Source organism: Macadamia integrifolia, unplaced genomic scaffold (genome assembly GCF_013358625.1).
Source record: "Macadamia integrifolia cultivar HAES 741 unplaced genomic scaffold, SCU_Mint_v3 scaffold1680, whole genome shotgun sequence".
NCBI lineage: Eukaryota > Viridiplantae > Streptophyta > Magnoliopsida > Proteales > Proteaceae > Macadamia > Macadamia integrifolia.
This window is the reverse complement of record NW_024868306.1, coordinates 28875-50392: the sequence shown is the minus strand read 5'-3', so window position 1 is coordinate 50392 and position 21518 is coordinate 28875. Positions and strand designations below refer to the sequence as shown.

The 21518-nt window shown below is 37.4% G+C and overlaps 1 protein-coding gene and 1 long non-coding RNA gene across 4 annotated transcripts in view; both read right to left on the bottom strand.

Annotated features, from left to right (window-relative positions):
• Window positions 1–529: 529 nt before the first annotated feature.
• Window positions 530–1699, bottom strand: LOC122064543. The gene is made up of 2 exons (XR_006135747.1): window positions 1184–1699; window positions 530–900 (listed from the first exon to the last, which is right to left on the bottom strand). It is a non-coding gene; the product is annotated as an uncharacterized LOC122064543 (long non-coding RNA).
• Window positions 1700–6223: 4524 nt separating this feature from the next.
• The window catches only part of LOC122064538 (AP-4 complex subunit epsilon-like), a 28185-nt gene continuing 12890 nt past the window's right edge, over window positions 6224–21518 (bottom strand). For all 3 annotated transcript variants that reach the window (XM_042628257.1, XM_042628256.1, XM_042628258.1), the window contains 7 exons: window positions 18667–18864; window positions 18418–18549; window positions 16726–16782; window positions 16502–16618; window positions 15200–15277; window positions 12907–13050; window positions 6224–7852 (listed from right to left, as the gene is read on the bottom strand). In XM_042628257.1, coding sequence (XP_042484191.1) covers window positions 6734–7852; window positions 12907–13050; window positions 15200–15277; window positions 16502–16618; window positions 16726–16782; window positions 18418–18549; window positions 18667–18864 — 1845 coding nt within the window. In that variant the 3' untranslated portion in view covers window positions 6224–6733. The remainder of the gene's footprint in view (window positions 7853–12906; window positions 13051–15199; window positions 15278–16501; window positions 16619–16725; window positions 16783–18417; window positions 18550–18666; window positions 18865–21518) is intronic.

Here is a 21518-nt window from a genome sequence, read left to right as displayed (position 1 = left end):
ATGTACGGATTTACAATCATTTGTCCTAGCATTGACTACCATGGCCTTTCCACAGACCCTGAAAGTTCCACCTTCTAATGCATATTTGAAACCTCTCGAATCCAATATTCCCAATAAAATCATAATCATATTCTTCTTTTGATCCGAAACACGTCACACCCTAGTCAAAGTTCGCACAATACCATGAAAATGTTTATATGTATAATTCTAGCTACGAAAATCTTGCTTCAAGCATGGTTTACTATATTGATTATATCACTATCACATGCATAATATATAGCAAAATGATCCCCGATTAGGCACATATGAAATGAAACCAAAATCTAAAATCCAATATGAAATTTTCATACCTAATGAATTAATGAGATGACATTTCCATCACTTTAGGACCCTTCCAAATAGCAGCATTATATGATTTAACTTTGTTATCTTTTTTTTATTTTGAAAAATTTTCTTGTACCACCCCTAAGAATTTCTATAATTTCATTTAACCCCCTAAAATAAAAATAATAACTCATATATCACTCACTTTCATCAAAAAATTTCTAATAAATTCATTCAAATAGAATTAAATCGCTAAGTGATGATGTCAGCAGTCTCATATTATCTAAATGACCAAACTACCCTTATGGGAAGCTTTGACCTTATTCTTGTAGTATAGAGTTAGGGTTTGGAACCATGAATGGAGAATCAAGTTCTACCAATCATCCATGGCTTCTTCAAGGAAAGATATGGATCAGATCAAAGGACCGTGGAGCCCCAAGGAAGATGACTCATTGCAGAAGCTTGTCCAGAAGCACGGCCCTAGGAATTAGTCCCATCCTGGGAGGTCTGGCAAGTCTTCTCGACTCCGGTGGTGTAACCAGCTCTCTCCACAGGTGGAGCACAGATCTTTTACGCCTGAAGAGAATGAGACGATCATCAGGGTGCACGCTCAAATCGGAAGAAAAATCACCTTGAGAACATGATTGACAGAACAGAAAATTTGTCGTTCTGTGTTCCTAAACAGGTCTTAAAGATTAATTTAAAGAAGAAAAAAAAAATCGTATTCCCAATAGGAATCTCTCAACCTCAAAACTCTCCCAAATCTTTCTCCTCGACACGAACCTCTAAAGCACTGCTTTTGAATGATTCATCAAATATGTTTAGAGATGTATATACATTCTAAAAGGCAAATACTGACTTGGTATTTCAAAGAAGAGCGTCACTATGCTGCCACTGAGTTGCTGGATTCTATAATGAGAGAAGCCAATCCAGATGTTGAGCAGTCAGTTGATTCTCATGGCATGGTGTCTTTGGGCCCAGTATTGTATGCTAGGAGTAGCGAAAATCAAATATTTGAATAGCTACATTGATCTCTAGTGGTCTCGAATCTCCATTTGGTCTTGACAGGAACGTTGTAGAGTGATATGAACCCTAGAAATTCGTTTAACATTTAGTTATTGAGACGTGGAATTTCTTTTGAGGAGGGAGCACCTCCCTTCGAATGTTGGGCTTTCTTTACAAAAACAAGAGGTACAGATAGAATGAGCCACCCGAAAGCATCCCCCCTTGACTTCGAATCAGCTCCCATTTGCTTGTTTTGATTCAGATGTCGAATTTGTTTTCATGGTTAATCGTGTCTCCATTTCTCGATATGAAGAGGATTCTATGCAGTAGCATTTTCTAACCTTATTAGAGAAGATGTTACCATCAATGATTTTTCTTGTTTATCTTTTTACAGAAAACACAAAAAGATCACTTATTCTGAGGTCTATAAATGCTCTAAATTAAATCTCTGGATTACCAGGTTTTCTGACCGAGCTAGTGGTGTTTCCACTACCCGAGGTACTGATGAAAACACATTGGAATTCCCAATTTTTAATATTAACAAAATTAGGCGGTTGTAGAATAAACAGCCTCAACTGCGATATAACTAACCCAATGTGAAGGCCTATAAAAACGTAGGCACCCTCTCATTAGTAGTTAATTTTTAAGGATAAGTTCTACTTTAACCCCAATACCATACACTTTGAAAACTGTAAATGTATTTATTGACATTGTTTTGCAGGCAACTCTAGTGAAGCTGAGGTAAGAGGAATCAAAAAACGAAGCAAAAGAGCCTTGTCAATTGGTGAAAATACTTTAGAAATATAAAATGATTCACATCAATAAGTTGATTGGATGACCAGCAAGGAGATCTACCACTAAACAGGGGAAGTTTTCTTGGTTTTTTTTATCTTTTATCTTTTGTAAAATTATTGAAAATGATGGATATAGACACTACTCACCGACTAGTTGTTAAAGCCAGGAAAGAGAGATTTTAATGCCACCATTTATGGAAAAAAATCGTTTGCAATTCCGATCTCGTACAATTCCGTGAAATACCACCTTCAGGGGGTGACACGTGTATTGATACCAATGCAATGGTCCAGATCTTATTTAAATGCCTCTTTACTGATTTAATGTTTTATTAGTTGTACCAGATCTGGACTATTGTATTACTATCAATACACGTGTCACCGCCTGAAGGTGGTATTGCACGGAATTGTACGAGATCGGAATTGCAGACGATTTCAACCCACCATTTATTGGATCTCTCTTTCTTCCCATGTTGAGTCTTCTTTCCAAAATCTTCTCTGTTCACTCCCAAATCCATCATCAAGATCTCCTATAGCTTATTTTCTAAAAAAGATCTACAAATTGTCACATCCTTCTCATTTTCCTCACTGTTTGTTTTTACTTTTTCTTTGCCATAGCTCCAAAAGAGAGGGCCAAGCATACCTTTTCTACACGAGAAAATGCCCTGATTGATCCTAGACCCATAGCTCCAAAGGAGAGGGGCTTTTTCCTTCAGGTCTTCACTGACACGAATAGGTATATTCAGGCTTGAGAAACTTATAAACATAGGATCATGAAGGATTTTTACAAGTAAAAAAGTCTATGCTACGGAGCTTGACTTCTTGATTGCTTCAAAACTTGATGTCTTCACATTTTGATTTCTAGGGGTCTTGATGAAGTTTTTCATTATAATTCTTCAAGTGTCAATAACTTTGCTTACTTGAGATACTTGCACAATATATGTTGAATCTGTTTGATGCTTCTACACAACTGTGGACACCTCATTTTTATCACCCAAGAGGGTGTGCATAGCGATGATGAACGGGTGGATTAGGCTTTGTTGAGTAGTTTCAGGTTCTCCCACGCCTCAAACTTCACTTACAACAATTCTTAGAGCTTATAGCATCGACTATAAGAAATGCCTTTGGCAAGGATTGGGTACTAGTTGAGTGGTTCAGTCAATAAACCGCCATGATTTAATGAATAAAACTGGTTTGGACCTGGTCAAAAAGTGAACAAGTATCCTCATGAGTTGGAGTCGACGTCCACTATCATTTGGTTGACATTCAATGAAGACCCATTGACACCGACTGAGGGCTGATCGATGGCTAATTGTCAACTGATCTTTATCCAGTGTCCACCCGAGCACATTGAGTGTCAACTCCTGGGTTTCATATTACTAGATACGAGGTAGGTCTGATTGTCTGAACACTTGTTGTTCCAATCTCAACGCTTGGATCACTAATTGAAGTAGAGAAGCTCGAGGAGAGACTCAAGCTATAAAATTAGGGTTTTCCCATGTCCTAGGGGGGATATGGATCAATTTTTCATTTAAAGGGTTTTCTCAGTGTTCGTAATGGTGGTTTTATCAGTCTGTGTTGCAACTTAGAGTTCTTGTCCTCTAAGTTGTGCACAAACCCCACCGGTCTTTGAGTTGTCTTCAAGCTCAAGTATACCCTCTTTCAAAATCATGATTTCGTTCAATTTTGATATTGCACACCATCATTTTGCTATTCTTTTCCTGATAGCGGGGTCACATGTATAAGACCAACTGAGGCATTGGTCATGGCCTGAAAGAGATTTTAGAGACTCATAAAGGCACATTGGATATATTCTTTGATTTTACTATGTGATCTTTGGTATACCGCCATTGTTTCAGTAGAAACGATGATTATATTATTATGTCCTAAGCATTGGTATGCCTTATATTCTCCCGTGTGGTGAGTTTACCAACCACATTATGTTGTCTAATTATAATTTTCATATCGTTGTTTTACCAATCAAATTCCATGATCATATATCACACTATTTCATACACTATTCATGCCTAGGGTTATTTTTATGTTAGGCTTTTAGACTTATTTTGTTCCTTCTAATCCATATTCTGTTTTAGGTCATACTTTGTCTTTTAGTTTGTTGATACCTTCTACAGTAAGTTTAGGTTGTTGTTCATGAATATCTGGCATTCTTGTAGGTTTCATCCCTTAGGTTAGAGTTTGCATGTTGATTACGATTGGTTTACGTTTTGTTTCGATTTTATTGCATTTTCAAGTTATTGTTTTATTCAAATTCAGTTAACCTTGTTAGTTTCTTTATTTTTCATGTATATAGTCTTAGGGTTGGTGCATGCGCATCATCATATTTGATTTGTTAGTTATTTTTTTAACATTTTTTTTCCAACGCACATCATGAGGTAACGTTTTTTTTTTCTCTAGAAGATCAGAATTTTATTAAAGAGAAGAATGAAAGAAAATACAAGGGGAGGGGGGAAAAAAAAACGACACAATAAACATAAAGGTTAAGAGACCCCCCCACCTTCAACATTGCCATCAACAAGGCCCTCAACCGTTGTCAACAGAAATGGAATCTAGGTCTCCATTACATCAGAGCTAACTCCCTTATGATATGGTTGGGGAAAATAAATTTCAAGGGCTTTATAAGCATGTCTTTGGAAAAGATGAACAGTTGTCTAACAAAACTCAGCTGCCGCATAAGTAATGTGGAGGTTATCCCTCTCTTGTGTTGTAAGAATCCATTTTACTTTAATTTGTGGTTTTGTTAGGGTTCATAATCTGTTGAGTAGTTATAGAGTTGGGTCATCGTCTTAATCTGTTGTTTCTCGTTGGTTTCTCACAACTCATGTACATGAACTCAAATAACATAGAGTTATTATTTACCTACTCCTCTTGCCATCGTTTTATTTTCGACCGCTTTATTTTCTTTCTTAAATACAAAAGAAAATGGGACCACATGGGTCTTACTGTTTCTCCTGTTGGTGTACGATGTCTTGTATTCCGTTGCAGTTTAATCAAATGAGTACTAGTGCAGACTATATATTTGTAGTGAGATTTACTTTCTCTATAATCAATTTTGAGAGGTTTGAGGACGAGCACTGGTAAACCTATGTGCATTGTTTGTTCTGTTTTTCTATTACCTTCTGCATCGCTTTTAGGGTTGCGTTTCTACATTCTACTTCTTCAAAATGACAATTGTGTTTTTCTTCTTAAAAAAACAAAGGCAATTGAGAGAGAGAGAGAGAGAGAGAGAGAGAGGCTCTCATCAAGTCTCCCTGAGTTGGGACTTGAGACTGAGTCTCGTAGTCCCACAAAAGAAAAGGCATGGCAGATTTTTTTTAAGGCATAACAGTTTGGCTTATAAAAATACAAACATGTGAGGTGTAAAAGCATCAAGCATGCCATAACTACCTTGGGCAAAGATTATGTACATTGATTACAATATAATTATTAGTTTATGAATTTTGTCCCATCTGTGACTTGGGCAAAGATTTTGTGCATTGATTATAATATGACATAAAGATACAAAACCAGCTTCTTTTCATATTATAGTGTCAATTATATAAGAAAGCCGAGTGGGTTAAGGTGCCTAACACCTTTCCTGGCCATATCTATCAGTCATATGCGGAATTGTATTTATTTGGTCCTAGACCCTATGTCTAATCAAGGTGACATCTCCTTTCTTTTACGCCCCTTCTCTTCCCAGTGAGGGTGAGGTGGATGGCCTTTCTTACAAGAGGAAGTGCCCTTCCGAAGGCGGTGGTTTTCACAGTGGCAACTCCACTGAAAACTAATCAAACTTCTAGTGAGAGGATCATGTTTTATTGTCATGGATGCTAATTTTTTGTGTGGATGAGATGACTAACTTGATTGTGCCCTGATCTATTCTAACTTGAATCATTCATTTTCATACTCTCACACATTGTGCATTGCAAAAATCGACCTCTGATAACCATGTGATATATTATTCATCAAAAATAAAAGCAAAAGATAATTACGAAATTACTCAAATCATGTGTCGCTTGATAATTCAGCACCTCGAGAAGACACATTAATAGTGACACCTGTCTTGCAAACATCAATGCCAAGAGGCCAGGAGCAAAACAAAGTTAGTTCAACCAGATATTAGTAATTCAAATGAGAGTTTTTCAATGAATAGAGAAAGATGTACTGATACACCATTATTGTAACAATGAAAATAACAATGAAGAGTTCTCGGCAGTAAACAGTTCATTCCACCAGTCCCGTTCCCATGATACTGTTAGAGCCCTATAGTTCTAAAAGATGCACACAGTTTCGTATAACTCATTGCAATTGATATGCTAAACAATAACCAATGTACAGCAACCCATCAAACACACTATCACTACAAAACTACATAATGATATAAAGATACAAACCCAGCTTGCTTTCGCTGCCTCCTCCCATCTACATTTCAACCAAGCCACTAGGTATTTCTGCACTTGTGCCCATGCCACAATAGCTCTACCAACTGATAATTGCTTTACCCCGATATGAGCCGCGTGAACAATCCACACCAGAACCAGGAAGCAAATACTCAAAATGAGAGCCTTCTTAACTCAAACCATCGATGAACTGCATGATCAATTTTCTGTGCTCTAGCCAAGCAGGTCACTGAACAAGTTAGGGTTTGTACCCGAAGGTGTTACACCGACCTGCCTTGCGAGTGCATCTTTTCCCAGGGAGTCTTGGGGATTTGGGCCTTTTTTCACAGGGGCCATCTGTGTAGCTGCGGATCCTCCATGAACATTTTTGTTGGCTGCATAGGACAAGCCCGACATGAGGTTGATAGAATCCATATTAGGTGGTGCCATATTTGCTACAGTACCACCCAGCCCACTAATGGAGCCCTCTGCATAGAGTGACATTATATCAGAAGACTCAGAAGCAGCAGCTGCAGAATTATCTGCTGAAGAGACATCAGAAGGCCCAAGAAGTCCTTCCAATTGCTTAAATGGATCTATGGATGGAGTGCTATCCTCTGGAGTTGGGTCGCCCAAATCAAGCAAGTTCTGGGGAGGGGGTTGAGGAACCTTCTTCTCTGCAGCATGCTCAGTAGATGCAGCAACTGTTGCAGTTGGCATTTGTGACTTCTCCACAGCAGTACTGTGGACTCTAGTGGTCTTATGGCTAGTAGAGGTTGGTTTTTTCTGTGTCTTTGATGACGAACCCCCAAATAAGGATGCAGCAAGTTTCTGCTTTTCAGGAGATACTTCAACCTTCGTTTTCCTTGAATCGTAAGATACATCACGAATTTGTGAGCTAACTGCTCCCTGTACAACAAGTTGTGTGACCCCATTCACTGTTTTCTGAGAGCTAGAATTTGAGGTTGATGGTGCAGTAGGGGAATAAGTTGGCCTACCCCACTTCTTTTGAACCCCATCAAGTCGAAGCTTGAATTCAGTTGATCCAGTTTCAGAGACAGATGGCACTGATGCAGCTTGAGGGATTTCTTGAGGATAAGTTGGCTCAGACACTGGAACAAGTTCCTTTGAGGCTGCTAGTGGAACTGATTGAGGTCTTGATGCCACAGAAGGTTTTGGAAGTTCATAAGCCTCAAACCTTAGACCATGGGTGGAAGATTCATGATGGCCTTGGCCTCTAAAATTATTAATATCAGACAATCCCGATCGCTCACTCTCAGGGATGTAAGGCTGAGCTCCTTTTAACAATGCCTCCTGAACATAACCATCAAGGAATGAAAGGCTTTTATCTACCTGCAGGAAGGAAATGAACATGTTAGGCAGAACCTTGAATTTAAGAATGTTTAAGCAAGAACAAATAATGGAAAGAATCCAGAGCTAAGAAGGTAAGAAAATGTGTGGCTGACAGAAACCAATATTAAGACTGTAAAGGCATTACATTCAATTGAACCCTATAGGGTTTAATACAGAATTACATACAAAAAAGATGGAAACAACCTAATTAAGATAAATTCCCTAATTCATTCCAAACTATGATATGGTGTGTTTTTACACCTCATTGCAATAAACCAAAAATAAAGTATTCTCTAATACTCGCAAAAATGAAAACTGATAAATACAAGTTTCAATTCATATCGAATATGCGCATGATAGAGAGATCCCAATCTGACCACTAGATATGGCCTATGGGTCAGATATGATCTCTAATCTAACGGTCAGATTTTGAGAGAATTTTCATTAGATCTAAATTGACAATTTTCAGTATAAAAGCAGTCATAAAGTAGTCCAGTATTTGAATTTGATGAAGTGGAACGGAGAAGAGGAAAAAGGGGATTGATGGTTTGGGAAGTGAGAGATATAGAATGGTTAAGAGGAAACAGAAAAGTCCACTTACCAAAATCAAGAGAAGGGAGAGCCAAGGGGATAGAGAAAATCCAGCCTTCTTCGGTAACAAACCAATGAATCAATTTTTTCCATTCAACTAAATCCATAAACGTAGGGGAGGTGTGGTGACATGTTTATAAACTTTTGGCATTCCTAAATTGATTCACTCGAGGACTCTTTATCAGTCTCTACTCTAAATAAACAGCCAGAATTAATTCAACACTTACTAGCCTAATATAAACAATAATGGGACTCTTAACTCCTCATAATATAATATTTTTTTATTCAAGTACCAAACTAAACTCCAAACGTCCTTCAGCCAGTTAAAAGAAGATCCAATAAAAGGGACCCACCAAAATAAATTTCCTGCACACCTTAAAAACCCCCCACTTTTGGACTTCACATTTCAGATCATTACATTACTAAAACCCAAAAGCTAAGGCCCAACCCAAACCAGTACCAAAACTTGACCGAACTTTAAGCGGGCCTGCATTAGAGTACTCAATAAATAGTACCAATGAAAACTGCAACTAAAATTACGTATAATAGATTCTCAGGTAAGTAAAGACAGTTTTCCACATATAGTTACTGCTTGCTTTAACTTGCACTCCCTAGGTCTTCTAATAAGATTTTTCTAATGTTGTTCCAAATCCAAGCATTCTCATAAGTTCATAATGCAATCTGAAAAATCCAGATTATGGATCTTAGATGCAAGCAGGCCCAATAATCAGATATGTGATCAGATTTGAAATAAAAGAAGCAACTGCGTTGTCAAATTAAGAAATCAGATCACCCTTATATAAAATGGCGGTCGTAGATCAGCTCGACCGCAGGCGGGTTGTAAATCAGGCTGATTTAGAATCAGCAGCAAGAAAAGGTCTACCGCTAGATAAACGGGCGATGGAAGGAGAGGGAAGATAGATGAGATCGATCTTCTCGGGACGAAGTAGAGAGAAGAAAAGAATAAATCAAGTGTGGTATACCAATTCTGTATGCACCTCTCAATAGCACCAAAACTCTTAAAATAAACTCGTTCTTTACTCAAATCATCTATAATTGGTGGGGGGTTATTATATATATATATATATATATATATAAATGCCTTCTAAAATTCCTAATTTGACTCATAAAAGGACTCCAAATCTTAGTCACGCACTCAATAAAGTAAATAAACTCAAAACATAACTTGATCTAGCTATTAAGTATACTAATCCAATTCAAATTCTCAACTATTAATCCCGTATACTAACTTTATCCCCATTTTATGGGCTTATAAATTAGGCCCAACATATAATATTACCATCCAAAGGTCAATTTCATCACATTGAACTATCGTAAGCACCTTATGAACTCCCAAGCTTGTGCAAGGGCCTCCATATAGGGATAGTTGTCAAGGTGTCGCCCTCCTATGTTTTGGCACAATTTTTGTTTATTTTTTTTTTTTATTTCATTTACTTAGGATATTATTTATAAATAAGCACATACCCTCTATTTGAATCTAATAAAAATAGTTTAAAAATCAAATTCCAAAAGGATAAAAAGTCAAGATATGTACTGTGTAATGTAAGATATGTACTCCAGCTTGAGGGCAAGGTTTAAGATCTCACTCTCGCCCCCCATCTCGTTGATTCAAAAAAGAGAGATCTGACGAGATCTTGCCGAGATCATGTATTTTTTCCCGGTCGACTCGGTAGTTGGTCTCAGTGGTCATATGATCTTTATGGTCCCTGAAACTTGGTAATTACCCTATTTTAGGCTCTTCTAAACACAATAGAAACATCAGTTTTTTAAAAATCAAACTTAAAATGGTACTTTGACTTTGTACCCTATGTAAGTAGTCTCCAACTCTTCGGACCCTAGGCTAATATGCCCTATTCCACAATCCACATTCCACATTCCACAATCAACACATGACACCATATTCATAAGAATTTAAAAGACATCATAGACAATTATTTAATTGATTAACAATTGACATTGATGACTGATGAGTCACATTAACATACATTAAAAATTTGAAATGACATAAGAGAAGCTACATAACAACGTAAGGTCAGTCTTATATGCATCATTTATTTAAACATAAAAAAAAAATTAAAAAAAATAAAAATAAAAATAAAAATAAAATAAAAATTGTTTCCCTCCATGAATCCATAGATTAGTGATATGCATAACATATAAAAAAAAACCAATGTAAACCAACAAGTATTGATGATGTTTCCATGAAAAAATGGGTTGAAGAAGATTTTATTTTTAATCTAAAATGGTTCTTGAGAAGCAAAATAACTCCAAATGTGGACGAGGAGGTAATATTCTCTGCTCTTTAAGCTTCAAATCTTCAATGCGTAGGAATGGAGATACTCAAGCAAAAGCACCAAAATCCTTGCTCCTTGGTGTTTTTGCTTAAAAAAAAGTAGAGATTTGGCGAGATCTCCATCGAGTTTTTGTACAATTTGTACCTCGCCATGTATCTCGTCTTGCCTTTTTGAAAAAAGAGATATTAGCAAGATCTCAACGAGATTTCAATGTGTAGGAATGGAGATCCTCAAGCAAAAGCACCAAAATCCTGGCTTCTTAGTGTTTTCTCTTAAAAAAATATAGAGATCTTGGCGAGATTTGGTGAGATCTTGGTCGAGTTTTTGTACAATTTGCACCTCGCCATGTATCTCATCTCACCCTTTTGAAAAAAACAAGATATTAGCAAGATTTCGCCGATATGTTAAAGCATGCTTGAGGAGGAGTGTTAAGATATGTACTGTGTTTGGTCATGATAGGGGAGTGTCCCTATTGTGATATGTTTGGTCTTCTTTAGTTTTCCTAATTGGAGTCTAGTCAGATTAAGTTGTGTGTGTGTGTGTGTGCGTGTGTGTGTGTGTGTGTGTGTGTGAAAAATGTAAGACTAGATCAAATAGGACCTAATCCCAAGCAGGATCTGAAAAATCTGGCTGAATAGGGAGTAATATTAGATCTCATAAACCACTACTCTGATGGAGCTCAAATTTGGAGCAAAGGCCCCTCGTATGATGCCCAACTATCCTTCAGAAGATGAGCCTCAACTGATGGCTGATTGGGAAGTTATGCTTGAAGAATGAAAAAGGAAGCTTTATGGAGTTCTGCAGTAGCAGCAGCTACAGACCTTGAATGGCCTTCAAACTCATCTTTTGGTGGAGCTTTTTAACTTCAAACAAGCTTGCTTTGATCACTCAAACACTCTCATAGCAAAGAAATAAAAGGAAATTAAGAAAAGAAAGAGAATTTGATGGAGCGGTTGAGAAGGGTGGAAGTGAGTTAGGATGGGTATCTCACCCCCCAAGTTTTGGATATCACATCCCTCAAGGGTTTAAGCTTCTCACCTCTCAATAACAACCTTTTAGCCAACGAGTATTCACTCAATAAATTTATTAACTTCAATCTCTCTTTTCATTATGATCAATGGGCTTTTAAAAGCTTTACAAAACTTGAGCAGACAGAAATTAAAAAAAAAAAAAAAAAAAAAAAGGGAAACTAATGGACAGAAATAAGACTTTCTAATTTGTGTCTAACATGCTAACCAAGCTTAACAAAATTAGACACTAACAACTGAACATAAAAGGGAAACTAGCCTAAATCATAAAAATAGAAACTTCTTTGACAAACAAAATAGGAAACTAACTTGGCTAACTTGCTCACTAAGTAAATAGAAACTAACTAAACTAGATAGGAAACAAAAATATGAAATATGGACCCACTTACTGTTCATGTGAACAGTAATTACTGATTCTTGCTTTTGTCTTCTGCTTCAAGCTTTGATCTACATCAGTGTGTGTGTCTTGTAACCTACTCAGATTCTAAATCTAATTTTGCTCGATTATAAATAGCTCACTGGCAGACCACGATATTCACACCAAACCTATCGTGGGTTTAGATCTCTTCTACTTGGCTGGTAGTGGTTTCAGATACTAATTTGTTACAGGTTGCTTTCTGGGATCTCTAGTAACATCAAATTTGAGGCTTCACACCATCTTGTTTTCATATTTTGATGCCCATAAGAAAAGCAAACAGTTAGATGCTGAAACAGTCAAGTGCAACAAATGTTTTACCTCTTTTTACAAATGGGTTAGGGCACTAAATTTCAAGAGTTCATGTTGGAAATGATTCCATCATGCATGATCCAAATTTTGCTTTTCAATTGAAATCAACAGAACCAAGATAGGGAACTGAGAATGTACAACAATGTATGATACATGTAAGAGATGTGATGAAAATACGGCAAGAGCCAATTGAATGCATAGAACTGAAAGCAGCTTGAAATATGACACTAGCAAACACATGTAACAAATTGTAATCCATACAGCACTGAAGAATATGCAGTAGACAGAGAACCTTATTAGGCATGGTTAAGAAATCACATAAGCAGTCACCAAATACTTTTTACTTTCCGGTGAAACATGACACCAGAGAGAGATATAGTACTAAATATTAACCTCAATATCTTCGCAACTTGCATCAGATGGCATTATACTCTCAACAGCACGAGCATCTAAACCCAAGATAGCTTGTAATTCATATGCACGCTGCTGTAAGTCTGTTGAATGAGATGCTGATAATTCATCAACCAGTGATTGGCACTGCAACAAGCAGAAGTAAACGTCTCTATCTTAGAAACTCGTTTTGAACACTCAAGAATGAATGAAAACCAAATTTTAACTCTTCTAAGAAATATAATTACAAACATGGTGGATGAATGTTGGAGGAACATGTCAATGCAGTGGAATATCTCTTAAGGTTCAGAATGTCCCAAACAGGACCAATACAGAAGAACAGAACAGCAGCCCCCATTAAGGCAGATCTAAAGATTATGGCAATATCCGCATTGTACTGAAACTTGACTCATAAGGTGCTTTATACAATTCCAGGAGATTAATACAGTAAGAATCATAAATAGAAAAAAATAATAATGTTACTTCAGAGAGATCTTGCAAACTATGTAAGGTAACTTCACATTTCAACCTTCTATGTGTCAACATGTATCAATATGCATGGACACAGGTCTTGTTACTCGCAGATAAGTGATGCACATTATTAATAAAAGAGAACATTACAGGCTAGGTGGGAACTGCTAACGCCAGGCTTCTCTGATCCACATGCTAGCATACAAGAGAAAAAGAGGCTGTTTTAGGTCCAGTTTCGTTTTGGGTTACACAAAGGGTTGGCCATTTGGTTCCATGGGTTCATGTTGTATCGAGGATTAAAGTCATTACACTCATTACACTTGGGTGGACTTTGGAGAGCTGAATTTTAGTTCATTTCCCTTTGTCTATCTGTTACTTAACCAGTTAAAAGGAGTTAGAAATGCATTACGACTAGTAATTAGCTAGTCTACTAAATTATTAATTAGCTTCTAGCTTACTTTTCTTATAAATGCATATTGCTGCATAGAGTTGTATCTGGATTTTCTTTGAATTTTAGAGAGAAGTATTAAGTATAGCAATGGAACTGTTAGTATGGAACTCTCAGAGTCATGGCCTAGTGATCTCTGCTTCTATTGCTACAGTTTGCTTTTCAGTAATCACTAATCACCAACCATCACAGCAATTGCTAATTATCCTATTTATCTACCACTGAGCACACAAGTCTGTTTTAAGCACTTTGTCATGGCAACAATGTGAGCTAAGACAGTGGCCAGAGACCATGCTGTCATATAATGGCCAGTTGAACAACATTATACCATAGTAAGATGTAGAGGGTCTGTCTACAAGAGGAGGACATAAATGTAAATAAATTTGGAACAAGGACGTAACTAAGAATAATTTTAAGGGCAGGGATGTAAAGAAACCTTTAAGAACTAATATATCACAAGAAGTGGGACCAACTGCAGGCTTTGTCCTTTTGTGGGACAAGGGGGAAACAACAGGTTCTCCGCCCTTGACTTGAAAGTTGCAGTGGCAACGACAACTCCAAGCACCCATAGCCCTAGGATGGGGGAGTAATTTATTGAGTTAGGCTATTATGGGAAAGTCCTATCAAGTTCCCATTTCCCTAGGTCCCTCATCTGATAATAATTTATATATTCACTTCCCACATTGCATCAATAAGTCATGCCAGAGATATTAATTTCATCTTTCATATTTTCTCTCAATGCTATGGAGGGGAGACAAACTCAATAGCATACGGACAGTGGGTGTCAAGTCAATCCAAGTCCCAGAGTCTTCACCTGCCACTTATTTCTTTTCCTTCCATTTAACTTTTTGTTCTGGTAAGCAAGCACTTAGACTTTCTCAAAAAAAAAAACAAATAGTGCCACAAACCTTTAGAAGCCAAAAAATGTAACCAATATATGTAACAAACACAACAGTATGACACCAAATGCTTCATTTCAAACCCAAATCATTCTGGTCTTTGGGATTCACATTAAAACAAAAATATACATAGATGAAATGAAGGAAAGGAAAAGGTGATTTCACAGAAACAGAGATAGAAAGAGAGTGGCAACAAAATGGACCAGGGCAAAGCCCAAGAAGAGCCATTTCCAGCAGCGCCCGCAAGAAAAATCCCAACCCACCAAGCTTCCACAGAGAAACAAATCCTCAGCAAGTCCAGCTCTGCCAGTAAACTAGAATATCTAGACTCTTTGAAATATTGAAACTAAAGTTATGAGTAAAACAGTTCTTCATCAGAATTGAGAGGTTTTGACATATTACTCAAGTACATACTTCCCTAAACAGTGCACTAGAAAGGGAAAGAGATATGCAAATGATATAGTTGTAAACAGCATACCTCAGGCAACAACTCCACTTTCCTTCCCGCTGCAATTTCAAATGCACATAACTTCATAATTGCCGTCACTGCATACGCCTTCAAAAATGGAAGAAAAAGTCGAAGAAAATTCAAGAACTTCAACATAAATATCACTCTGAAGGCAGCTATAAGATTGGCATTAGAAAAACTTCCTCTTAATAACCATTATCTGTCTCAAAACAAAACAAAACAAAATTCACCGTCCCAAGCATCACACAATATTCGGAGAATCCCAAGCATCTCAATCATAATATCCTTTAGTAGTTTGAAAAAAGATAAGAAAAAAAACAGATACTCATTCTTCAAAGGGAAACAGGTCTCAATCCATAAACATGAGTCAAAGCAGGTGTACTAATTTGTATTATCATTTCCAAGTTGTCTTAGAAAGAAGGTCTAGAATACCTAGCTTGAGGCCTTAAAGGTGGTGAGAGGGAAGCATTTTTTCACACAGATATGGGTGAGGATGTCAGAATCTGCCACTAACACAAGGTGCCGGACTCAGCAAAGCCCTAAGGAGGATTCACAGACTTGGCCACTCCGGTATACAGCATATTTCTTTGTAAAACTTTAGAATTTATTTCATCTCATTTGTTGACATGATAGTAATGAAGACACACAATCTACAAGGATTTAGCCACATCAACGACAATATTTGGAGATCAACAGCACCGACGGGAAAAAAAATATCTTGGCCTGCAGATATTGATAAGTCACTTGAAAGAAAAGGGGCTCCACCCGGAAAGCAGATGTGTCGTGTGTATAAAACGAAGAGAAAAGGTCATTTGATTTATTGGTTGGGGGGGGGGGGGTAGAACTCCATCTTGATGTTTATGTCACTAACAAAAAACATACAAATATCCTAGAATCTAATTTGGAAGGAAAAGTAACATCTTATGGAGCTAGACAAATTCTATCATTTTGGGGTATCTGGACTGGAAAGATTGGAAAACCCTTTAGAAAATTGAGGGGGTTACAAAATTCAGGTCTATAATTGAAAGCTTTCTAATAGAATAGGCTTCAGCCAAAGAGTTAAGACAATGATCATATTGAGGTTTGTTACAATTGGCACAACATGATTTGGGAAGCATAAGACTATTTTTCTCAATTTCTTTTCTTTTTCTATCTCTTGTTCTGTGAATGAGCTTTCTTCACAAACAGAGATAATCATTCCAATCTGTACAATTGAATTTGCATATCATCACATATCCCCTCCCCCCCCACACCAGGAAAAAAAGAAAAGTTAAGCAATTTGTTAGTAGATTAAGAAAAATTAAGAAATACCTTGACAATGTCATCACTTGGATGAGCCTCTGCCACATCACATAACTTCCCAGTGATATATGAAGCAGAAAACTTTCCGTCTGCAGTTCCATATTCCCCCAAGACCCAACAAATTACCTGAGACTCAGCGCAATTAAGAGAAAGGACAACAAAATATCCCAGAGTTGCTTGTACGTAAGGAAAGGATGACTAATATGAAAATTAAATAAAACAAAACAAATTACTTGCAAAAACAAAGACGGCAGCTTTGGCTCTCCAATAATGCGTAGATAAGACTCTACCTGTACCAAAAGCAATAAAATGTACAAGTTAGATAACAAAAAATAAAAAATAAAAAAATGAAAAGGGGGAGAACAGATGAAATGAATTAAATTAGAGAAGCACCGTCATTGAAGAGTTGATGAATCAAAGAAGGAGAAATGGCATAATGATGGTATTGATTGTTCAAATAGTAGTGTATTGGGGCTTTTAGAATTCACGGTTATAGTCCTATACTAAATAATAAGGGCAGGTGACACATGATATATTAGCAAATTAATATATCAGATTCTAGTTTCTAATCACTGAAATAGAAGAAATAAATTTTCATCATTTCTTATTAAGGAAAAGAAACTTCCTACTTCAAATTTCTTATACAAAAAATTTCCAAATAAATCTTGTAGAAGTACATGGTACATCTATTATTTCAAATTACCCTCTTCCCCCAAAGAAAAAAGAAAAAGAAATCTTCAATTCCTTCACTAAAAGAACATACTCAAATGACTCGATCACCCAACTAACATGGATTAGTTGCAGGGGCGTACATTTGGCTGGTAAAGTGTAGGCTTACATAAGGCTGGCACCTGATTTTAGGTCCTAGATGGATATTTGGATACTAATATAGCAGTCCAAACAAATGGATGAGGATGGGGCTCAGAAGCAAGGAGACAAACAAAATGTTTATGAACAGCATCTTAGGGAGAAGTAATATGTGAAAGGGGTAAATGGACATTGGCAACTCAGGATTTTGCAACAGGAAACTCCAGCTCAAACTAATTTCACCTAAGAAACCTTACAACCAAAATCACTATTAAGTGGGTGATCATCTAGGGAAACTCCAATGGATAGACAGCTGAGAGTAGAGTTTTGGTGACAAATCATTTTAAGAAGTGTTAAGCCAGGTTCCAGACCCTGGTTTTTACGGCAAACTTAGTTATATAAGAGTTTTGGTGACAAATCATTTTAAAAAGTGTTAAGCCAGGTCAGACCCTGGTTTTACACCAATCTTAGTTATAAGACAGAGAGTATTCCCAACAGCTTGAAGTTGAAAAAAACTTAGAATTTTGTCAAATTTTGAAGCCTTGGTGGAAGACAAAAGTTTCATAAGATTTTATCCATAGTTGTCAAGGCACCAAGGCAGTCGCCATTCGCCATTCGCCATTCGCCAGGCGCCAGGCGCCTTGTCGCTTACACGTCTGCCCAAGCGACCAAAGTGTACACACAAAGAACACATTAGGTTTGGGTCTTAGGGATTATATTTCATAGCTTACTTCATTACTTGTTAATGTCATAATGCATCAAACAAACAATGCATCGCAATATGATGCACTGTAGCATCCAAACCAACAGTAACATTTAAAGAATTCTAAAAAAAAAAAAAAAAAAGTTACTTAATATGGTGCTGTACCTAAGTGAGGCCTAGGCAATGCCTTGCCCACCTTGGAGGGGAAGGAAGTTAAGGGTTTCTTCAAAGTCCAAAAGATTACATATAAAAATACAGATATTCATAACATACTTTTTTTTAATGGTTTATTCATAACATACTAGTCACATATTTCATAATTCATTAATCAAAAAGCAATCATAATGTAGATTTATGATTTGCAGTAGAAAAAGTAAATCATTTGGTGTCTAGTTAATTAAGTGGATTTACGTACAGCAGAGGATCGCAGTTGACTATCTGCACCTTCATCGTCCTCCCCAAATCCTTCAGGAATTAGCCGCATTAAATTATGTGCCACTTTAACATTGACAAGATCTCCTGCATGCTCAAAGACCTTATTCATGGTCTGTGGAGAAAACACATTAGATGCCTAAAAAGGACTCATTGAAGATCCACAAAGTTACGACAAAGCACAATTACATATACTAACAAGATGGAACACCAAAAGCAACAATAATAGCACCTGAATAAACCATTGGTTACTAGGCGCATACTGTTCTGCAAGTTCAATACATCGTGACGCTATTTCTGTTTTGTAGTGATTATCATTAATGCTTATCATGTAATCAATCATGCGATCAACTATCACTTCCACATTGGAAGACTTGGTCATTTTATAAAGCAGTTCAAAAGTCTTCCTCTTTAGGGTATCATCTGGATCCTGTGGCAGGAAAGGATGGATTAGCAGATAAAAAACTCCATATGGTTAGTATCGGACATGAAAAATAGGAACATTCAACTGTACAGATTAGCAGATAAACAACTCCATATGGTTAGTATTGGACATGAAAAATAGGAATATTCAACTGTAAAGAGTACACAAATGACATTGCATAGTGTCTGATGCATGCCACTAGAAAATGTTCAATACTCATAAAGCAGGCATTTTATGCAAGGAAGATTAGATGTAAACATCAATTTTTATTAATCAACATGTAAATAACACATAAATAAATGATAATATGTCTGCAAGCCATCTGTATCTTAACTTGTTCTATTTGCTTATTCCTTGATGAGCTCCATGACAAATTTATGACAGGACTCCAGGGAAGAAGATCTGGATCTAAAGTCAACACAGAGGGACCATGTACATTTCATGAGCTCAGGCGCATTTCTTGGGTGTAAATGTGTATCCAGAGGTCTGATCCGACTAATAAGCAGGCTAAGATCAGGCTAAATTAAGTGTGCTAAGAATAGATACAGGCTCTGGATCGCATGAGATGTTTGTACCCCTCCAATCCCACCCCAAATCCTCCTGAACATGCCTAGCTGACCCAAATCTGTCCAATTGCCCAATTATCCAATTTTTACTAATAAAAAAATTTAATTCAAGTTATTTATTATTTATTTTAGGCTTTATTTTTAAGCAAACTGCCCAAACCCCACCAGGCATTGGCATGGACATGATTATCCCTGTCCATCAATTAATCAGGAGGATTTAGGCCAGGACCATGTCCTGTTACCCTGCCTAATCTTCTCTGGTGGCTGCTTTTGCTGCTTCTACTGCTTCATCTTTCTCTTCTCCTCCTCCTCCTCTTCAATGGCAATGCAGCAGAAGCAGCAGCAGTCGTTACAATCACCTTCTTCCCCGTGGATTCGGATCATCTCTGTGGCACTGGAGGCCCAATGTGCATCCGACGGCTGGGAAGACCTAAGGGTGTGTGTCCGTGTGTTGGGGTGCGTGCTTAGGTCCTTGATGCATGTGCACACCCATGGACAGATCCAAACTCATCTGGGTATCCAGACAAAGATGAACCGGATCCATATTCGAGTCATTGATCTAGTAGGATTTTAGTAGTTTATTTTATTTAGGAGAATTATATCTTTAGTTTATTTTATTCTGTTAACTTTTAGGAAGTTGCATACGTAGGCTAGAGTTGGTTCACTTGTTTCCTAATTTGAATTTACTCCTTACTAGAGCAGTTTTCTACTTAGTTTCTATTTTTGAGATGGAATTTCTCCTATTTATATGTAGCCAACGGGCAAATATTGAGCAGAGATTGAAGCAAGGTTTAAGATCTCGCTTTCGCCTCCCATCTCGCTAATCCAAAAAAGAGAGATCTCGCCGAGATCAAGTATTTTTTCCCGGTCGACTCAGTGGTTGGTCTTGGTGGCTATATAATCTTTGTAGCCTCTGAAAGTTGGTATTTACCCTATTTTAGGCCTTCTAAACACAATGGAAACATCAGTGTTTTAAAAATCAAACCTAAAATTGTACTGACTTTGTACACTATGTAAGTAGTCTTCGAACTCTTCGGACCTTGGGCTAGTATGCTCTATTCCACAATCCACATTCCACATTCCACAATCAAACACATGACACAACATAATCATAAGAATTTAAAAGACATCATATATAAGAAAAGTAACTCCAAATGTGGATGAGGAAGAGGTAATATTTTCTACTCTTTAAGCTTCAATGAGTGTAGGAATGGAGATCGTCAAGAAAAAGCACCAAAATCCTTGCTCCTTCTTGTTTTTTCTTCAAAAAAGTAGAGAGAGAGAGGCAAGATTTGGCGAGATCTCGGTCGAGTTCTTGTACAATTTGTATCTCGCCATGCATCTCGTCTCGCCTTTTTGAAAAAACAAAATATTAGAGAAGATCTCGCCGAGATCTTGAACCATAGATTGAAGAGGAATTGAATTTGAGTGTTCGAAAGCCTGTGGGCTAGTATGTACTTGTGTGCAATTCTCCCCCCACCCTTTTTGTGCGATTATTCCCTCTCCCCAGCAACTCTGTGACATCTCAGGGATTTCTTCCCTTCTCTATTGGCTACTGTTGCTGCTACTGCTTCTTCCCCTCCTCCTCAATGGCATTGCAGCAGCAGCAGCAGCAGCAGTGGTGCCTGCAATCTTCTTCTCTAGTGGCAGCTGTTGCTGCTACTACTTTTTCCTCCTCCAACTCTTCTTATTTGGTGGCAACGGCAAAGTTGCTACTGCTTCAGTCATCTCTGGCAGAAGCATCTGCTGCTTCATCCTGTCTTCCCTTCCATATATTCTTCTTATTTCTTTTCCTTTTTTTCTCTGTTTTAACCCTTCCCCCTGGGGTTTCCATTTTCTGGCCTGTTTCCTGAGGCTTTTTTTTTTAAGGTGCCTTCACAGTAAAGCAGCGGACACCTTGGCCTTCAGTGCCTTCACAAACATCCATGGCACATAGGCAATGCCTTGACAACTATGCATATGGTTAACTAGGCATAAACTTGACAGGCAACCAATCCATATTTTACATAGGGTGCTTTCAGGAGGGGATAGGTACATACTTGATCCAACAAATCAGAAGATAAAAAAAAGTATGAATTTAGAGGATCATACACA